Genomic DNA, 19386 nt, shown 5'->3' with positions numbered 1-19386 from the left:
GTGCAATATTTATCTCAGCGCCCTGCACCTCCCTCTTAAGAGCAGGAACTAGTGTGCAAAATGAATTTGAGACTGTAAGTGCCATAAGAAACACCCAGCATTCGCAAATAAAACTCAAGTTGGTGACACATTCAGGAAACACATGCTGAAAGGTCGACATGCCTTTTACAAATACATTCAAATGATTAATTATTGATGTTTACTACAAGCTGTAAAGAGAGATTTGATTTGAAAGGCAAATAAATGCTGAACACACTTTAAAAAATCATAAATAAAAGTCACATTAATAACAATTTAATTCTATAGATTTTGTTGTCATCTAAATTTGATATCCAAAAGGATTTCTCCTTCTCACTTAACTTTTTTATCTTTATATCTTTATACTGCTGATATCATCAGGTTGTTTCTTTCAAATCCAAATATATGCATAAGGTAAACTGTATTATCTCAATTCCAGCTAAGTGTGAGTGTGCAGGTTTTTAAGTGTGTCTTACCCTGCCATGGATTGGTGCCCTGTCCAGATCGTATGTCTGCCCTGTGCCGCCTGTGGAACTGACCCATTGTTACCATAACCAGGATAAATTGGTTTTAAAATGTTAAAGTGTAATGAATTATTAAATAATATTTATGGTAAACATTAGACATTCCAAGAGATTGCTTAAGCCTACAGTTAATGAGTCAGCTTGTTGTATCATGCTTGTGCTTGTGGGCAAACTTACTCTGCATCCATAAAACTCTTTCCTGTATACACCGGTGGTGTTTTCTGGATTTGTATTTTGGCATTTTGACATTTCTTTAGAAACACTCGAGTGAGTGTGTTCCTGGCAAATGTATGTGTTATGAATGTAATTGCAAAGCTCTGATGATGCCCTTCGATAGTGATCATACGAGTGTAAACACTGAGCTGAACAGCTCCCTTATCAGTGTGAAATTATCATAAATCAATTAAAGCAAGCTTCTTAGGAATACTGTTTAAAAATAGGCACTAAACTGAAGAAAAAAACAAACAAAATACACAAATAACAGCTGTAGATTTTTTTTGTTTGTTTACTAATATGCTAACAATTAAGCAAGGAAGCCCGACATGTGATTACTTGTGGGAAGTAAAGATCGTGGTGAGGTGAAGAACTTTTGGGGTCATGACTAATAATAGGAAGGAAAACAAGCCAGGCCTGCTCTGTCTTTCAGATCGTTTTTTATTCATACCATTACTTTTATCACATAAAAGTTTAAGTTCTGTTTTATCTGTGTTCTCCAGGGATTTTTACTTAATATTGGTACAATCACATTTTATTCTCTCTACAAGAACCCCATAATCTGTTGTTTAGGCAAAACACAAAAACAAAAATGCAATTGAAATGCTTATGGAAAACAAAATATTAAAAACGCCATAATAACAGCTTGACTAAATTATTAAAAGTCATGACAAACTTGGACAAACAGCATCAGCAAAGAGAAGCAAAGTCACTAGTGGGCATTTATTGACACAGGAACATGTGACGCCAAATATAATGACACATGTAAATGACCACCGTTATATGTCACTCTCACCAAAACCTGTATGTTGTAAGCTTATCCAGATAACATTCAAACTTACTACTAAATTTACTAATACTAAATTTTTAAAGACAAAAAATTTAGTTTTACTGAACAAATAATTTTGAATGCATAACTTTAAGGTTAACTTGAGCTTAGTCTAACTAAAGTGATCAAGGTTAGTATGTTGATCATTGACGTATAATAAGTACTGTTATTTTATTGAGGTTTAATAACTGTCGCTTTGCCCATTGGGGTAAGTGTGATACCTAATAAATGGTCCTGGTAATCATAAATGCCTCATATAAAAACATAAAACACACTTAAGATAAAGAAAGATGACTAAAAATTGCTTGTAAAATGTCTTGTTATACAATGCTGCTGATTTTATATCTAAGTCTGTAGAGAAACATGTTTTTGCCAATATAAGGATTTTATACAGTTACAACTAGCTGGCTACACCCAATCAGTTAAACCCAGCACCCTGGTTATCACACCATGTTTTACCAACTTATACTCATATCAGTAACAGACATGCTTTCATATTATCAGCATATCTCTTTAATTATAGTACGTCTAGTTTAAAAAATCACATCTAATTAATAATTACATTTACATTGTCTATTTAGTCATTGATTGTGAATCAGGTTACATACCTGTAATGTTTAATAGGGGTGCATGTGTTCTTTTTGCCTTCTCTCATAAGTCTTTCTTTCCGGGATTCACACTTACTCACTGGTGGACTTCCTGTTTCATCACAGGCTCTGTTTCTGTGGTTTTAGCTCATGTACTTCTGTTCCTGTTTTGACTTCATCACCAAGTGAACTTGGTGCGCATAATGTACAAAAAACACCCTATACAGTTTATTAGCCGGTTATCTTCGCTAAACTTGTATACGCCTGTAGGGAACACATATAGGCTTAGTCATGACAGACTTGATAGTTTATTAATTTCTCCAGTTGTTCTTTTTTTGTGGCTGACGAATTTAAAAACATACTTCTATATCCAAAACATCACAAAAATATACAGTGAATATGCCTTAATTTTGACATTATATCCCTTTCTTCTCAATTACACACTTTTGATACATATAAGCAAACTTGTAGCCCAATTCTGAGGCTGAGCTGCATGCTTTGTTAGGTCATGTTAGGCCTGAAAGAGCTGGTGTGGGTTAATTTAGCTGGTTTAGCTGGTTTTTAAATGTTAGTTCATCTAGTTTCTTTGGCATATTTTATCTGCAATGTAAGTGGGCATGGCAAAACACCCGCACTAGAGCTTGAGATCTCAGCACTGGTGTTTTTTGTTGATCATTGAACTCTCTGACTTTCCAAATGTCCTTGAGATGAACAGCAAAAGTGCTTACCGATACCCTATTAAAATCTCTGAAGACACCTGAAGATGGCAGTTTACAGTTGCTTTACATATAACCTGACAGAGCTTGGGAAAATCTGCAATTAAAAAATTAGATAAAACGGCCAAATGCATATAATCCAAATTTAATGAAGGGTCTGAAAACTTTTATAAGAGATTTAAAGTTTCTTTCACTTTTCAAAAAACTGTGGTTTTACTTCATCATTATGTGTGATTTAGTGTACAGTGATCAGTAAAAGTTATATAAATGGAAATTAAATCCATTCAAATTTACATCCCAACACAAAGAGTGCATGCAAAAAGTCAGGGAGCTCTTTCTAAATCCACTGTATTCATCAGTAGTTCTCAGAAGCCTTGTTTCAAAAAGTCTTTTATGAAAACTTGTTAAAAAGAGACCACTGGCTCTATGGGAAGGCATTAATTCTGAGAGAAAATCTGAAGCCATCTGAAACAATTCTCCCTCCCCCTTTGTCCTTAAAAATCATTTTCTGATTTATCTGTTCTTTATCTTCCAGTCTGAAGATTATATAATTATTCCTCATTTAATGAGCACTTGATATTTCACCGTATCATGTTCTGTTGCTTGGCATACTAATCAGCACCAAAGGTCTTCTATTTACTGTTTTCTTGCATGTAAAAATAATTATTCGGGCAGTCAGTCTACTTTTGCATGGTTTTGGGAGGTAAGAGGAAAAAGTTATCCTTGCAATGTGGTCACACATTTACTGTTTAGGTACACACTGTTTTATGCTGTAATGTTATTAGCATGCATTGCTCATTCTTTCTAAAGTACATGTGAGGTGTGAGAAATGTTTAGTATACAACATTGTACAGCTTGCTATTTTATTATAAATAAATGAGTGGGAATATATTTTTATTTGTTAATTTTTATTAATCTTTAGATAAGCGTAACACTCCAGATGAAAAAGAGACTTAATAATAATCTTTATAACAAAAATATATTAATCTTAATATAAAAACTAAAATCTAAATGTGTTCAGTTTGAGCAGCAGTGTAAAGATTTTTAAGAGCTCATTGTGAGCGTGATTAATTCTGTAATTTTTCAGCATAGTTGAGAATAATAATAAAAGCATTAGTTCCACTTATTTCTTAAATGAAAAGAAAGGGTAAGCTGAAGGTGGAAGCTTTTCAGGAGGACATTTGCTTCACTAATTTGACGCTAAGAAATTTGACATTAAAATGAATATAAATAAACCAACTGTGAAATCATATAGGGACATCTAACTGTAATTTAGTGTGTAGAGCTATAACATTTCTTTCCTTCTCTTGTACAGAACTGCCAGTACAGAATGTGTTCATTACTTTAAGAACAACATGATTATGGTCCTGCCAACCCCCTGGAATTGCAATCCTTAAATAACTTTAGGCCTAAGCGTATTTATCTCTATCAACTTTAAGTGACTGGAAATTGATTACCTTCTTTCAAGCGCCAAACCCTAATACTTTAATCCACCAAAGAAAGAAAGAGATAAACAGGACACAGACGGTGATCAGACAGTGGAGGGACTGTATTTCTGTCTTTTTAACACATATGCAATAGATAAAAAAAGTACCCTAACATTAAATCACAGTGGTGAGATGAGAAATATAGATTTCCCTGTGGCTGATACATCATAAAATGTATCATCCAACAGTAGATCTGGGAATAAACATCAGTTCCGTATTAAAGTGTGTAAAAATGTGATAGAAAAGCTGATTAGTTTGGGAAAAGTTTTAGGGTGTGTTCACAGGGACATTCTTGGCATTCGTCAAAATACACATAGAAGTGTGCTGCTAGCAGTCCCACATTACTGATGAACTTGCATTTTAATCCACATACAATTTACCAATTAGTATTACACTTTTATGTACAAATTTGCCATGTGTTTAGGACTATAGGGTTTGGGACACATAGATAGATGGATGGATGGATGGATGGATGGATGGAATGCAATGCAATGCACCTGTTGTGGTTATGGTTTTGGGCTTGTGTGTTCTGAATTTCCACTTCAATATGACTGTCTTCTTTTTCCCTAGATGGAGCCATTTCTGTGCCAGGCTTCTGTGTCTTACTTGTGGGTGTTCATTGTGGGGAAAGAGATGCAGGCAGGCTACTGTTTTATGCATTTTGCCTAAAGCTGTGTTCAAACATTAAATCATAAGTGGAGATCCGGGGTGAATTGGCATTTGCACTTGTTATTTTGGTGTCTTGTTTTTGCCATAAGTGGCCACTCATGGGTTTTGTGACTTGAGTAATGATTTTGTGACTTCCTTCTCTAAATACACCTGGTCCAGCTAATGAGTTGATTATCAAGCCATTGAAAGCTGGATCAGAAGTGTTGGGAGTAAACAAATCTTGAAAGACTGCATGGCACTGGGACTTAAAGACTGGAGTTGAGAAACTCTGTTCCAAAAACACCAGGGTCCAGGCAGGAATGCACATGGGATATGGTGTGAGTTCTTTGTAGGTCATCACACACTCAGTTATTCTTACTCACATAATTAAGAGCCCCTTATGCACCAACTCTGGGTAGAGGTTGAAACCCCAGGGAGAACCTATGTGGACACTAAAAATTATGCCAACTGGTCATGGTCATGGTGGGTCCAGCTTCCCTGGATTCACTGGGTGCAATGCAGTAACACACCCCACACAGAAGGCCAGTCCAATGCAAGGCCTCAGCCTTAGACATAACCAATCATGTCTGTATGACCTGGGTTTCCTCCAAGAGCTACAAAGTCCAAATACATGCAAGTGAAGTGGAGATTTTTTTTTTTCCCCACTTTTTCCCCCCAATTTTTCTCCCCTATTGTAGTCGTGTCCAATTACCCTGATTGCGTCCTCTATACTGGTTCGACCCTTCACCGCTGACTGAGGACGCCTCTCAACTGACTTGTGCCCCCTCCGGTACTGACTGCATTTTTCACCAGCCAAGTCGAGTTCATACACTAATGGACACTGTGAACGGGGGGGTCACACCCCCATCAGCATTATTCCTCAGCCCTGTGCAAGCGCCATCAGTCAGCCAGCAGGGGCAGCAGTTGTACCAGTTATGAGGACCTATGCTCCGACTCTCTAACCCTGAACAACAGTCAATCATTGTTCATGCTGCCGCCCAGTCTGAGAGGTAGAGTCGAGATTCGATGCGATGCATTCAGAACCCCAACTCTGGTGCACTAGCGTACTTTACCGCCGCGCCACCTGAGCGGCTTGGAGATACAAAATTGTCCATGACTGTGTGTGACATTAAAGACTGATGAATCTTGGGTAACGAGTAACAACTGTTTCTGTCATGAATGTAACCAAAGTAAAACATGTCGTTAAAATCCTAATAAACAAATAAATAAAGAATTACAGGAACAATGAATAAACCATTAAGAAACCCGAAGACCCAAAGAGATGGCAGGATGTTCTGGAGAAATTGTTTTGGTCGCCAGAAGTTGGAATCAACGTGACTGCACTTAATAACAGCAACATGATTATTTGATGTTAAAAATAAGTAGATGTTATGTCATTTTGGTACAGTTTTGGTAACTTATTCACAATTTAAATACAGCCTTGAGTGCAGGCAATTATTAACCTGTTATTTACATTGAACAGAGCTCTAGGTTTAGTCAAGTGGCGACCTAGATATTAGGGGGTGGGTGCCATCGTGCCCCCTATCTGATCTCCCTGCCCCTTGTTGTACCTGTGAATGTAAATAAACCGGAGCAGGTAACTGAAGCCTCAGTGATGCTGAGCTCTGAGCTCTGTGTGAAGCTTCAGTGGGCGGGAGAAGCGCGCGAGGCGAGGAGAGCAGAGGCTTCAGCAGCGCGCGCTCTGACACACTGCTCAGCGGCGGGAAAATAGATGAGTTCGCGCGCACTGAGGAAAAAAAACCGTTACAGCTGAGAGAAATTCGCTTCGTCTGTTAGGACGGTAAAACATTGTATTAATGTAAATAACCGTCTGTATTTCATTTAAAAACAACAAAAACAACGAAATATATGTATTACAAACAGTGGACAAGGTTAAGTTTTAAATAAGGTAAGTTTATGTTTTTATTGGACTTTAATAAGAATCCACAAACACACCAAAAGCCAGGTCACAGTGTTCCATACAGCTCAGTTTTATATTTTATGTTTACTCTTGTTTGGAAATGGCATGTATTTGTTTCATTTGCCTAGATATTTCTGATAAAAACTCTATAAAGATAAACGTATTTGACAAGTAAAATTTATTTATTAGGATTTTAACATCATGTTTTACACACTTTGGTTACATTCATGACAGGACAGGTTGTTACTCATTACACAACATTCATCAGTTCACAAGTTTAATGTCAAACAGTCATAGACAATTTTGTATCTCCAATTCACCTCACTCGCATGTATTTGGACTGTGGAAGGAAACCGGAGCTCCCGGAGGAAACCCACACAGACACGGGGAGAACATGCAAACTCCACACAGAAAGGACCTGGACTGCCCCACCTGGGGATCGAACCCAGGACCTTCTTGTTGTGAGGCAACGGTGCCACCATGCCGCCCTGACAATTTAAATCGATAGATTGCGAATATGAATTGCCTGTAAAAAAAAATGTAAATGGTCCAACTGTGGGTTTTGTACCAGAAACCTCACAATTACTACACTAGTGCCCTTACTACCAAGTGACCTGCCATTTTAGTAAAGTAATGTAGTGTAAGATACATATTTTAGTTTAGAGATAAATAATTCAAAACCCTTTTGTGAATAGCTGTAAAGCTAAACTGTATTTGCAGGTAGTGAGGTAACAGCATTGAACCTTTCTATCAATACGTATATAGGGAGTATACCTATTTTCCCAAGCAGTAATACACCTAATATACATAATATACACAATATATGTACATAATTTTGTGTGCTGTCCTTACAAACATTTTATTACGTTTTAATGTCTGATTAGAGCAACTTTTTTCTTAGATTTTAGACAAAAGTGTTAAACACTGCTGATTAGCCAAACACCAAACATTAATAAGTCACCATGTTCCTTCCTTTATAAGATTAATTATTTTTTTTATTTCCAACAGGATTTAAAATGGCGATGATGCACCATGAGCTCAACTCCACAGCCTCCTCTGTGTCCATCTCCACTTTAGAAAACCTTTCGCTGGATTTAGGTGCCTCTGGTCCATTCCCTAGTCCCAATATCACCTATGTGGACCTCTATCTCCATAAGCCCTTGGTGTCAGCTATTTTTATTGCGTCCTACTTTCTCATCTTTGTTGTGTGTATGGTGGGAAATGGAGTAGTATGCTTTATCGTGTTAAGAAGCAAACACATGCGGACCGTTACCAACCTGTTCATCCTCAACCTTGCCATCAGTGACCTCCTGGTTGGCATATTTTGCATGCCCACCACCTTAGTGGATAACATAATCACAGGTAAGGAGGGGTCTCACAAATATATAAATATATAAAAAAAAGTAGACAACATTTTGACTATAGTTTCTAAATATATACCAAATTCAACTGGATTAAATTTATACCCAGGGCCATTTAAATCATTAGAATAGATCGACTATATCAGCTACAAAAAAAAAAACATTAAACAGTGCAAGAAGACCTATGCTGGTGCTTCTTTCTAGTTCTGCAATGCAAAGCTCACTTGACTGAGGTCAGCATAATAGAAAACATGGCATGTACTTATGTTATTATAAAGTGGAAAAATGCTACTGGACTTAATGGTAAATTTTAAGTTATTGCCTTGAAAACCTTAAATAAACAGAACACAAATTTAAATATGTACCAATTCAGCAAGGTCCAATATTATACACTCACTAAGCTTTTTATGAGGAACACATCTACTCATAAATGTTATTATTTAATCAGCCACTCATGCTGCAGCATTGCTATAAATAAACACATGCAGATATGGGTCAGGAGTTTCAGATAATCTTCAATTTAACCATCAGAATAGGGAAATTCTTAGTGATCTTAGTGATTTTGACACAAAGAGTTCAGAATCATTTAAAAATATTGGCTTGAGCTGACAAAAAAACTATGTTAACTCAGATAAGCACTTAGTACAAGTGGTGAGCAAAAATGCACAGCCATGTCTTCTACTTTTGTCAGCCAAGACCAGGAAGGTACTGTGGGCACAGATTCACTAAAACAGGGCGGTTGAATACTGGGAAAATGTAGCCTGGTCTCGTATATATTGATTTCTGCTGAGGCACACAGATGGTAGGGTCAGATTTGGCACCAACAGGAAGAATCCATCGACCCAACCTGTCCAGCTTGGGGAAGGGAGAATGTTTTCTTGGTGAATTTTGGGACCGTCAGTGCCAGTCAATCATTGCTTAAATGCCACAGCCTGTTAAAGAGCAAATCCAATTTAGATTTGGAAACAGTGTTACTCTCTGGACCCGGACTGCTCCATCTGGGAATCAAACCCAGGACCTTCTTGCTGAGAGGCCGACAGTGCTACCCACTGAGCCACTGTGCCCCCCTTCCTTCTAGACTAATATATACAGTGTATCACAAAAGTGAGTACACCCCTCACATTTCTGCAAATATTTTATTATATCTTTTCATGGGACAACACTATAGACATAAAACTTGGATATAACTTAGAGTAGTCAGTGTACAACTTGTATAGCAGTGTAGATTTACTGTCTTCTGAAAATAACTCAACACACAGCCATTAATGTCTAAATAGCTGCAACATAAGTGAGTACACCCCACAGTGAACATGTCCAAATTGTGCCCAAAGTGTCAATATTTTGTGTGACCACCATTATTATCCAGCACTGCCTTAACCCTCCTGGGCATGGAATTCACCAGAGCTGCACAGGTCGCTACTGGAATCCTCTTCCACTCCTCCATGATGACATCACGGAGCTGGTGGATGTTAGACACCTTGAACTCCTCCACCTTCCACTTGAGGATGCGCCACAGGTGCTCAATTGGGTTTAGTCCATCACCTTTACCTTCAGCTTCCTCAGCAAGGCAGTTGTCATCTTGGAGGTTGTGTTTGGGGTCGTTATCCTGTTGGAAAACTGCCATGAGGCCAGTTTTCGAAGGGAGGGGATCATGCTCTGTTTCAGAATGTCACAGTACATGTTGGAATTCATGTTTCCCTCAATGAACTGCAGCTCCCCAGTGCCAGCAACACTCATGCAGCCCAAGACCATGATGCTACCACCACCATGCTTGACTGTAGGCAAGATACAGTTGTCTTGGTACTTCTCACCAGGGCGCCGCCACACATGCTGGACACCATCTGAGCCAAACAAGTTTATCTTGGTCTCGTCAGACCACAGGGCATTCCAGTAATCCATGTTCTTGGACTGCTTGTCTTCAGCAAACTGTTTGCGGGCTTTCTTGTGCGTCAGCTTCCTTCTGGGATGACGACCATGCAGACCGAGTTGATGCAGTGTGCGGCGTATGGTCTGAGCACTGACAGGCTGACCTCCCACGTCTTCAACCTCTGCAGCAATGCTGGCAGCACTCATGTGTCTATTTTTTAAAGCCAACCTCTGGATATGACGCCGAACACGTGGACTCAACTTCTTTGGTCGACCCTGGCGAAGCCTGTTCCGAGTGGAACCTGTCCTGGAAAACCGCTGTATGACCTTGGCCACCATGCTGTAGCTCAGTTTCAGGGTGTTAGCAATCTTCTTATAGCCCAGGCCATCTTTGTGGAGAGCAACAATTCTATTTCTCACATCCTCAGAGAGTTCTTTGCCATGAGGTGCCATGTTGAATATCCAGTGGCCAGTATGAGAGAATTGTACCCAAAACACCAAATTTAACAGCCCTGCTCCCCATTTACAGCTGGGACCTTGACACATGACACCAGGGAGGGACAACGACACATTTGGGCACAATTTGGACATATTCACTGTGGGGTGTACTCACTTATGTTGCCAGCTATTTAGACATTAATGGCTGTGTGTTGAGTTATTTTCAGAAGACAGTAAATCTACACTGCTATACAAGCTGTACACTGACTACTCTAAGTTATATCCAAGTTTCATTTCCATAGTGTTGTCCCATGAAAAGATATAATGAAATATTTGCAGAAATGTGAGGGGTGTACTCACTTTTGTGATACACTGTATCTCAATTCTCAATCAAGTTGTTTATCATTTCCACCCATTGAAAGCATGACTCTAGTACCGCCCTCATCCCCACTGTGGCCGAAGTGGGCTTAATAACACCTAACGTGCATTCTCCATCAATAGTGCATTGACTCTGTGTGGGTGCCCGAAATTAGAAATTGGATCTCAGTAGTGGTGGGCTACCACATTAGATTGCTGCATCACTCAAGCAAAGAGCTCCCTGCCATTCTGTCATATAATGTTTGTGACCTCTAGTTGGCTTTTCTACACTTTTCTGCCTTTATCGAAGAGATCCCTCTATCACACTATCTCATTACTGAACATCACATAGGCTCTGCTGTATAATCCCGTGTTGAGATCAAAAGCTTCGTCTTGCTCTTGGTTACCCTATCTCTTTCTGTCCAGTATTTTCACCTCACCTTTTCTTATGTTTCTTGTTTCCCTAAATTATTTTAGGTCTCATCTTCTTTATTCTTTTGACAACTCTCTCACTCTGAAATTCCCATGGTCTCCTACGTCTCCATTTTAAAAGCGTTTGTTTAATAAAAGACTGAGGTTTCAGACTTAGCTTCTTTTGTTATTTAGAGACAAAAAGTGAGAGAATCACACAGCAACCCAGGGCAACCAGGGGAGGGTTTCCTAGTAGTTTAAGTTATTAAAAAACATGGAAATGGAAGAAGAGACTATGGAGTGTATGATACGATATGTGCAAGAGAGCCGTCTGCAGATTCAGTTTTCATTTTCTCCAGTAATTGAAGAAGAGATGATGGAATTGTTAGATGTCTTAGCACAGACCACTACTTCACCACTATTTGACCTTAAAGCCCTCAGCAGCTGATAGCAAAGGAACTGGATAAAAAGAGTAATGATTGAAAACAGATTAATGATTCTTAGGGAGTAGCAGGAATTGGGCTTAATCTGTGTATAAACAAATGTATGAATTTGCATTAATGAAAGAAGCAAACAATGAAGTTTTGTAGTTTTCCGAGGAGTGTTCAATTAATTTATGAGTTTTTAGCATGCTGGAATTGGTTAAGAAATGCGTAGTGGAGAGGAAGGTGGTGGATTTGCTGGGTGCAGTACAGCGATAGGTGGATGATGAATGAGGAGTGATAATAGTGTAAAAGAAGTTAGTTGAGATGGGTACCCACATAAATCATGAGAGAACGCTGTTCTACCAGTGAAGTTCCATTAAAGTAGTTTTAGATCCATTTATTCTTTTAAATAACAAAGTTTAGATCTTGTTATCTGTGGCTATGGAGGGAGTGAAGGCTTATTTTTGTATGCTAGCAATGGACAGGGCGAGAATAGGGCTAGTCGAGACAGGATAAATAATAGGGGTTGGGAATCATAGGGTTTTAAAATAAGAGGTAATGATTAAGTACTCTGTAGGGGTTGGGAGAAATAAGGTATACAATTTAATTAAACATGGTGGTGGTTACAATAAATAGTATAGGATGAGAAGGATAGTGTCATTATTGGCGTTTTTGGTGGTTAGTCAAGATGTGGGAGGATCTTTGGTCATGGCCTATCTCCCAAACTTTATCTGTTGATGCATGCTCAATAATCCAGGTACACAAATCCACAAAGTTGAATCAGTTCATCTGGACACAAGTTTGTTGTAGAGATACGTTTCGTCACTCAATCCGAATGACGAAACGTATCTCTACAAACTTTAGTTATTCCCAAACTTTAGTTATTTCTTGACTTTATATTAACATTGGGTTCACATAGCATCTAATGAATATTCAACATAATCTCTGGTATTTAAATGCATCTGTATTTCTTTCTTTTTCTTTGATAGGTTGGCCGTTTGGAAGTTTGGTGTGCAAATTAAGTGGGATGGTACAAGGAATATCGGTGTCGGCCTCAGTCTTCACTCTGGTAGCCATTGCTGTAGACAGGTAACAAATAATTGTGAGAGTGTGGTTTTATTTTTATTTTGAACCAGGGATGAGCAAATCATGAGCCCAGTGAAGTTTTATTTTCCTTTGTGTGCTTCCCAGTCTCATTTTGGTCAACCACAAGTTTAATAATGTTGGTGCTTTTTAGAGAGTTAAGTGCATCATACAGACTGGTGTTAATCTGGAATGTAGAGTAATGGATGCCAAGTGAACGTTTTAATCATCACAGCCTGGTAAATTTTATTATATGGTTTTTTAACCTTTTTACATTATCAGCTATATTTTCTGTCCAAGTACCACACAGCAGTGGAGGCGTAATCTTTATGTACATTGGTCTACATAGATTATGTTAAAGCAGCACAGTAGTCAAGTTTTCATTTAAGTGTTTTAGTTTTATAGTTTTAGTCCAATCACATCTAATAATCAAATAATCTTTTCATTCATAATCATTCGTTAATTCATATGGCTGACAGTAACGTTGAACATGCCTCTTTGTTTATTTCTATATGACTTTAGCTTTTTTTTCCGTTATTCTTTGTATCCCTCACCTTTGTATTATTTCTCTCAGGTTTCGCTGCATTGTGTACCCCTTCAAGCAGAAGCTCACCATCTCCACCTCCACTCTCATCATCGTTGTTATTTGGGTGCTGGCCATTTCCATCATGTGTCCTTCAGGTGTCATGCTTCAGGTAACTAAAGAGACCCGGGTCTCTGTTTTACTGGGTGATGGTAATGCCACACGGCCCTTCTACTGGTGCCATGAGAACTGGCCCAACCAGGAAATGCGCAAGATCTACACCACTGTACTTTTTGCTAATATCTACCTAGCACCACTCACCCTTATAGTCATCATGTACGCTCGCATTGGAATCACCCTTTTTAAGACAGCTGTTCCTTCTCCTGCAAACCAGGAGTCTGTTAACGGCTCTGGATCTGGATCTGCCGCTGGCTCAGCAAAACCAAGCAGCTATGAGACTCGTAATATGGTCTCACGGAAAAAGAAACGTGTGATCAAGATGCTACTCGTTGTGGCACTGCTCTTTATTCTATCCTGGCTGCCTTTGTGGACGCTGATGATGCTAAGTGACTATGCCAGCTTGAATGAGGTCCAGCATCGTGTGATTAACATCTACGTTTACCCTCTGGCCCACTGGTTGGCCTTCTGCAACAGCAGTGTCAATCCCATCATCTACGGCTTTTTTAATGAAAACTTTCGCCGGGGTTTCCAGGCCGCCTTCAAGCTGCAGCTTTGTGCTGTACACCAGGGCAGGAGGAGGACCTACACACACCGTGTACAGGGTAATGCTATCCTACCCACTGATCTGAACCTGGCCACAAAGCCTGCAGCTAAGAGCAGGGGTCCTAGACCAGGCGTGGGAATGGTCAACGCTTTCGGAAAGGTGGATAGTGAAAAAAGAGTCAGTGAAAACAGTCAATTCTTAGAAAAGGAGAACATAAAGGAGCAGAACATGACCATGGAGGATCTAGATAAGGTGTGTATGAGCAAGTGTGTGTACTGATGTATTAAACTGAACTGAACTTTGGATAAAAGTGTCTGCTTAATGCCACAAATGTAAATGTAATTAATGTATATACAGTTGGAAATGTAAAAATATCTAGCATTAACTAGAATACTATGCCAAAAATAACAAAGACAATTATTATAGCAATCGCTGTGCTGTGAACTGTACACTTGAAATACAGCAAACTGTACAAATTTTGGGCTACAATGTAAAAAATAAAGCATTTTAAAGATATGATATAGAAAACTGGACAGAAGTACCAGAGTAATGTACAATGTTAAAAAACAATGCGATGCGGACATTAAGCACTACATGGCTTCATGAAAAATTTGTGTGATGTGATATTTATTTTTCATGTACAAACTAAATGTAAAAAAACTTGGGAAAGTAGTTAAATTGTTGTAAAATTAAATAAAACATCTAAAATGTGTTTAAGTAGAAAGTAGAAAACTAAGATGTAACCGAAGGCTCAGTTGTTTGTGAGAAACGGTGGCTCAAAGTTCACAACTGCAACAAAACTATGCAAGCATGTAGTCCAACAGTACTCAATGTTTATTAACACACACGATATAAAATAGGATTACTGATTGTGTGTTAGAAGCTTAAGCAGAGCAGGAAGCTCCAGAAAAAATGTGTGTGAGAGCTGTTCCAAAACTGATTTTGATTGTGTATTTGTGTACTGTGTACATTTATGAGTGGTTATTGTGGTTATTTATTACTTCTGTTTTGTTTGCAGGTGATGTATGACCTTTAAGGTGATTTCTCTTCAAAACATTGTGATTATAAAACATCGTCAGGATCACAGTTTATTATATCAAAAAACTGAGGGAACTTTACAGGACATCTTTTGTACATTACATTTTTACCTTGTTCGTTAGAAGATGGAGATAATAGAGATAATGTGCAAAGAAAAGGACCGCAATCACTAGACTGTGATGGAATCTTTTATGAATTGATGCTTACAGTCTGGATGACTGGCTCTTCAAACTTGAGAAGGATTGCTCAAGGTTGCTCTGAAATACCAAGACAAGACACTGAGGACATCCTTATGAATTTATGAATCCTTTCAAATCACTCACAACCTGGAGTGCCTGAATCTGAAGTGGCTGGTGTGAAGTGGCTTGTTACTGGGAAGAGCTGGTTCAGTATACAAATGATTAAGCACCGACTGGTTGAAATATGGAATTGTGTACCAACAGATTATTTAATGGATTATTACAGATGAGACTGTGTTGTTGAATGAATCATACAATCTCATGATTTATAAAATTATTTATTTGTTTTATTTATTAATTAATTTATTTATTCATTTTTAATTACTTAGTCAAAATCAAATCCTTGGGTGTTTTCTGGAAAATAGAATATTGTACCCTACAATCAAAATAGTTAAATTTGAATCCATGGGCAGAAAAAGAATGAATAAGTAAGAAAGCACTTCTTCAATGTTTCCCTTTTGTGCTGTTTTTAAAACATCCGTTGTGACCTCAGGTGTAATTTAACATCATTTAAAATGTTCGTTTAAAGTCTTTTGCTGCTAAAATACTCGGTGAAAATGTCTCATATAGATGTAATATTTATATGCTTTCTGCATTTATGGTCATTTTTCAGATGTCAAGTGTTTACCAGTTTTGTTCAGGAGATCAGAACTAATTTGTTGTGTAAAATATTTACTACCAGTATCTAAACCAATACTACCAATAACCATAGCCAGTGTCCTTTTAAAATTAAACTAGGTTCATTCATAAGAACGTTTCAGATTTTTTAAGTTCATTTTTCATGTCATTTTTATTAACTGCTTCATTCTGATCAGGGTCGTGGCAGGTCCAGTTCCACCGGGAAACAATGAGCCCAAGGTAGGAATACACAGGGTGCCAATCCATCACAGGGTCATCATCCCATCAGACCCTCAGATATAGCCGATCATGTCAGTCAGCTGATAGCAACACCCCCCCCCCGATCCATCGGGCCACCAAAGCAGGGAAGCAGACTGCATCATTTTGCCATTCAAAACTCACTAATATAAATAATAAATAGTGTAGTCAGAGTGAGATAAAAATATTAAATCATTAAAGGGTGCTTTAAATGTTTCAATGTTTAGAATTTTGGAATAGTGGAAAAAATTTTACTGAAACTTTTCTCTGCGTGCCATGAATTTTTAATCTTATAATATAATATATAATATTTTAATTACTTCTAACCTACTTAACAAAAGATACAATACGCCTTGTAATGAGAGTGAAAACTTTTCCTACTGCAGTAGTAGCTTTGGGAATTATGCAGCACAGCATGAAAACTAGTGTCTAATACCGTACACAGATATTCAATTTGCCTGAGGATTGTATAGAAACCTTAGTAAGAAAGGACGGGGTGTCAGGTCTATAATGGCATGTCGATACTTTTATAAATGCAGAGTGAAATAGAACTGCGGCAGACATGCATGATGAATGTAAAACAGGGTTCTTCCTTCCTGTATCTTACACTGTATACTCCTGTTCTACACAAGGGCGTGAAATTAACACAACATTTGCTGTACAACATTTTAATTAATGTAATTTCAAAAGGTTTAAAAAAAATAAAAGGTTTTCTTGCTACTGTAGCCTCTTTAGATCCTTCTGAAAGGACGGCTGTGTATACATTTTCCCCAGGCTACTTATTTATTGATGACATGGCTAAGTTTTCACAGTTTGTACGCAAACAGGATGAAGAAAAATTCTAATGCATGTAATATCATAGCTTGGGTCTCAAAACGACATAAGGTAGAAATTCTTGACTCAAATTTCTGCCTCAAAGTTTTTGCTAATCCCAAAACACACCTGATCCAAATTAATATCGAACTACATTCATTGTTCAGTTACATCAGGTGTCTTAGGAGTAGCGAAAATCTAACTCAAAATATGTAACAATTAATTTATCATTTATCATGAATTTAACAGGGTTGGGTGGCACGGTGGCTTAGTGGGTAGCAATGTCGCCTCACAGCAAGAAGGTCCTGGGTTCGACCCCCAGGCGGGGCGGTACAGGGTTATAGGAAGTGTTTTGTAGTTGGTTGTAGTTTTCGGTTCATACAATGCTGGCATGTTACACCAGACCAGGAGAGAGCAGTTTCTCAAGTGATGTATATGAGAAATGGGACATGAACAAGATAGAGAAGGAAAAGCATTGGGAAAGAATTAATGCATAAGTAACTTTCTGCTATTCCCAGCTATTCCCACCTGTAGCTGTCCAAATGTGCTGTATAATGTGTTTTATCCTTTAAAATAAAATACTCTTAACGTGTAATTCTTACAGCGTCTTTAAAAAGCATTCAACTCCCTAAACTGTTGTTAGACTGTCCCAGATTTTACACAGGAGTATTTATTCTTCACAAAGGTAAATATTCATTTGCTTTGTTTCAGTCAATGTAAAAGAGACTTTGCTTCTCTTTCCTTGTGCTCAGTGTTTTTATGTTGAATCGAACCCCGTGTGTTAGTAAACACAATGTAGCAGTGGGTAAAAATAAATAAATCAATGAATAAATTAAAGACTTGTTTATTTATAGTTCTAAAATCAGTTGGCTGGGTGTTCAGGGCTTATTTCCTTCCTTTGTGTGTAAGTGTTCATAGGCACTACCACAGGCAGCAGAGGCTTTGTTTGGCAATAATTGATGTTGACTTGTGTTGCTTGGGCAAATGTTATAAATTAAATAAAAAAAGTGGGAAATGCTAAGTCATCCCTTGGCACTGCAAACTCTACCTAAGTGCTCATGAAAATAAAAGTCTAGGTAAGCGATTCCCTCGTGTGGATTTTGAGAGAGTTATTATGTTTGGGAGGACCGGGAGGTTTTTTTTTCTTAAGACTAAAAGATTATATTAGTCAGGGGACTAAAATCAGGTGTTATAGTGAACTAGACTGAACTGAACAGGTGTTAATGGAAGACGCCAACATCATTCTATATGATATAGATATAAATTGCTTAAATTTTCTTTGTAATGTTATTGAATGTGAACTTGCAGCTATTCATTTGATGTATTTTAACAGTTTTTAAACTGCCAGATGTAATAGCAGTCACAGTCACTCTAATGTAAATCACATGGCACCATCCACCCTCGTCATATTATCTTGTTCTGTATTAAAAGCTGACAGTAGCACAGAGTACCAATAAAAAGCCCTTTAAAGGCTTATATAAAGCTTACATATAGCCCTGATATCAGCACCGCTGAACAGCTCAGGAATAAATCAGAAAATCAAGTGCAATCTTTTTATTGTTTATTTATTTATATTTTATTAGGATTTTAACGTCATGTTTTACACTTTGGCTACATTCATGACAGGACAGTTAGTTACTGGTTACACAAGATTCATCAGTTCACAAGTTTAATCTCAAACACAGTCATGGACAATTTTGTATCTCCAATTCACCTCACTTGCATGTCTTTGGACTGTGGGAGGAAACCCTTGCAGACACATGGAGAACATGCAAACTCCACACAGAAAGGACCTGGACCGCCCTACCTGGGGATCAAACCCAGAACTTTCTTGCTGTGAGGTGACAGTGCTACCCACTTAGCCACCATGCCAACTTTAATTTACATGATCTGGCACTAGTCGTAACATGTTCTTCTTGAATGTACAGTGTATCACAAAAGTGAGTACACCCCTCACATTTCTGCAGATATTTAAGTATATCTTTTCATGGGACAACACTGACAAAATGACACTTTGACACAATGAAAAGTAGTCTGTGTGCAGCTTATATAACAGTGTAAATTTGTTCTTCCCTCAAAATAACTCAATATACAGCCATTAATGTCTAAACCACCGGCAACAAAAGTGAGTACACCCCTTAGTGAAAGTTCCTGAAGTGTCAATATTTTGTGTGGCCACAATTATTTCCCAGAACTGCCTTAACTCTCCTGGGCATGGAGTTTACCAGAGCTTCACAGGTTGCCACTGGAATGCTTTTCCACTCCTCCATGACGACATCACGGAGCTGG

At 38.1% G+C, this 19386-nt stretch overlaps 1 protein-coding gene and 1 long non-coding RNA gene across 3 annotated transcripts; one reads left to right on the top strand and one right to left on the bottom strand.

The window, feature by feature from the left end:
- On the bottom strand, positions 1-2249 carry LOC134303039 (uncharacterized). Its single transcript, XR_010007616.1, has 3 exons — positions 2193-2249; positions 495-544; positions 1-48 (listed from the first exon to the last, which is right to left on the bottom strand). It is a non-coding gene; the product is annotated as an uncharacterized LOC134303039 (long non-coding RNA).
- A 4566-nt stretch (positions 2250-6815) lies between these two features.
- On the top strand, positions 6816-17919 carry LOC134303118 (neuropeptide FF receptor 2). Of its 2 annotated transcripts, XM_062988423.1 has the most exons (5): positions 6816-6931; positions 7952-8305; positions 12791-12890; positions 13459-14383; positions 15150-17919. In XM_062988423.1, the coding sequence occupies exons 2-5, from the start codon at positions 7960-7962 to the stop codon at positions 15165-15167; spliced, it is 1389 nt and encodes a 462-aa protein (XP_062844493.1). In that variant the 5' UTR covers positions 6816-6931; positions 7952-7959; the 3' UTR covers positions 15168-17919. The 2 variants fall into 2 exon arrangements, with proteins under 2 accessions (XP_062844493.1, XP_062844492.1); XM_062988422.1 differs by lacking the exon at positions 15150-17919 and having other exon boundaries at positions 13459-14419.
- The last annotated feature ends 1467 nt before the right edge of the window (positions 17920-19386 follow it).

Source organism: Trichomycterus rosablanca, chromosome 26 (assembly GCF_030014385.1).
Source record: "Trichomycterus rosablanca isolate fTriRos1 chromosome 26, fTriRos1.hap1, whole genome shotgun sequence".
NCBI classification, from domain to species: Eukaryota; Metazoa; Chordata; class Actinopteri; order Siluriformes; family Trichomycteridae; genus Trichomycterus; species Trichomycterus rosablanca.
Note: the sequence above shows the minus strand (reverse complement) of the source record. Positions and strands in the feature narration are given on the sequence as shown.

Bases quoted from the DNA above. Each gene is read 5' to 3' on its own strand.
- LOC134303118 (XM_062988422.1), top strand. From the start codon at position 7,960: ATGGCGATGATGCACCATGAGCTCAACTCCACAGCCTCCTCTGTGTCC. The intron at 8,306-12,790 runs GTAAGGAGGGGT...TTTCTTTGATAG, and splicing joins AGTGGATAACATAATCACAG to GTTGGCCGTTTGGAAGTTTG. The intron at 12,891-13,458 runs GTAACAAATAAT...TATTTCTCTCAG, and splicing joins GTAGCCATTGCTGTAGACAG to GTTTCGCTGCATTGTGTACC.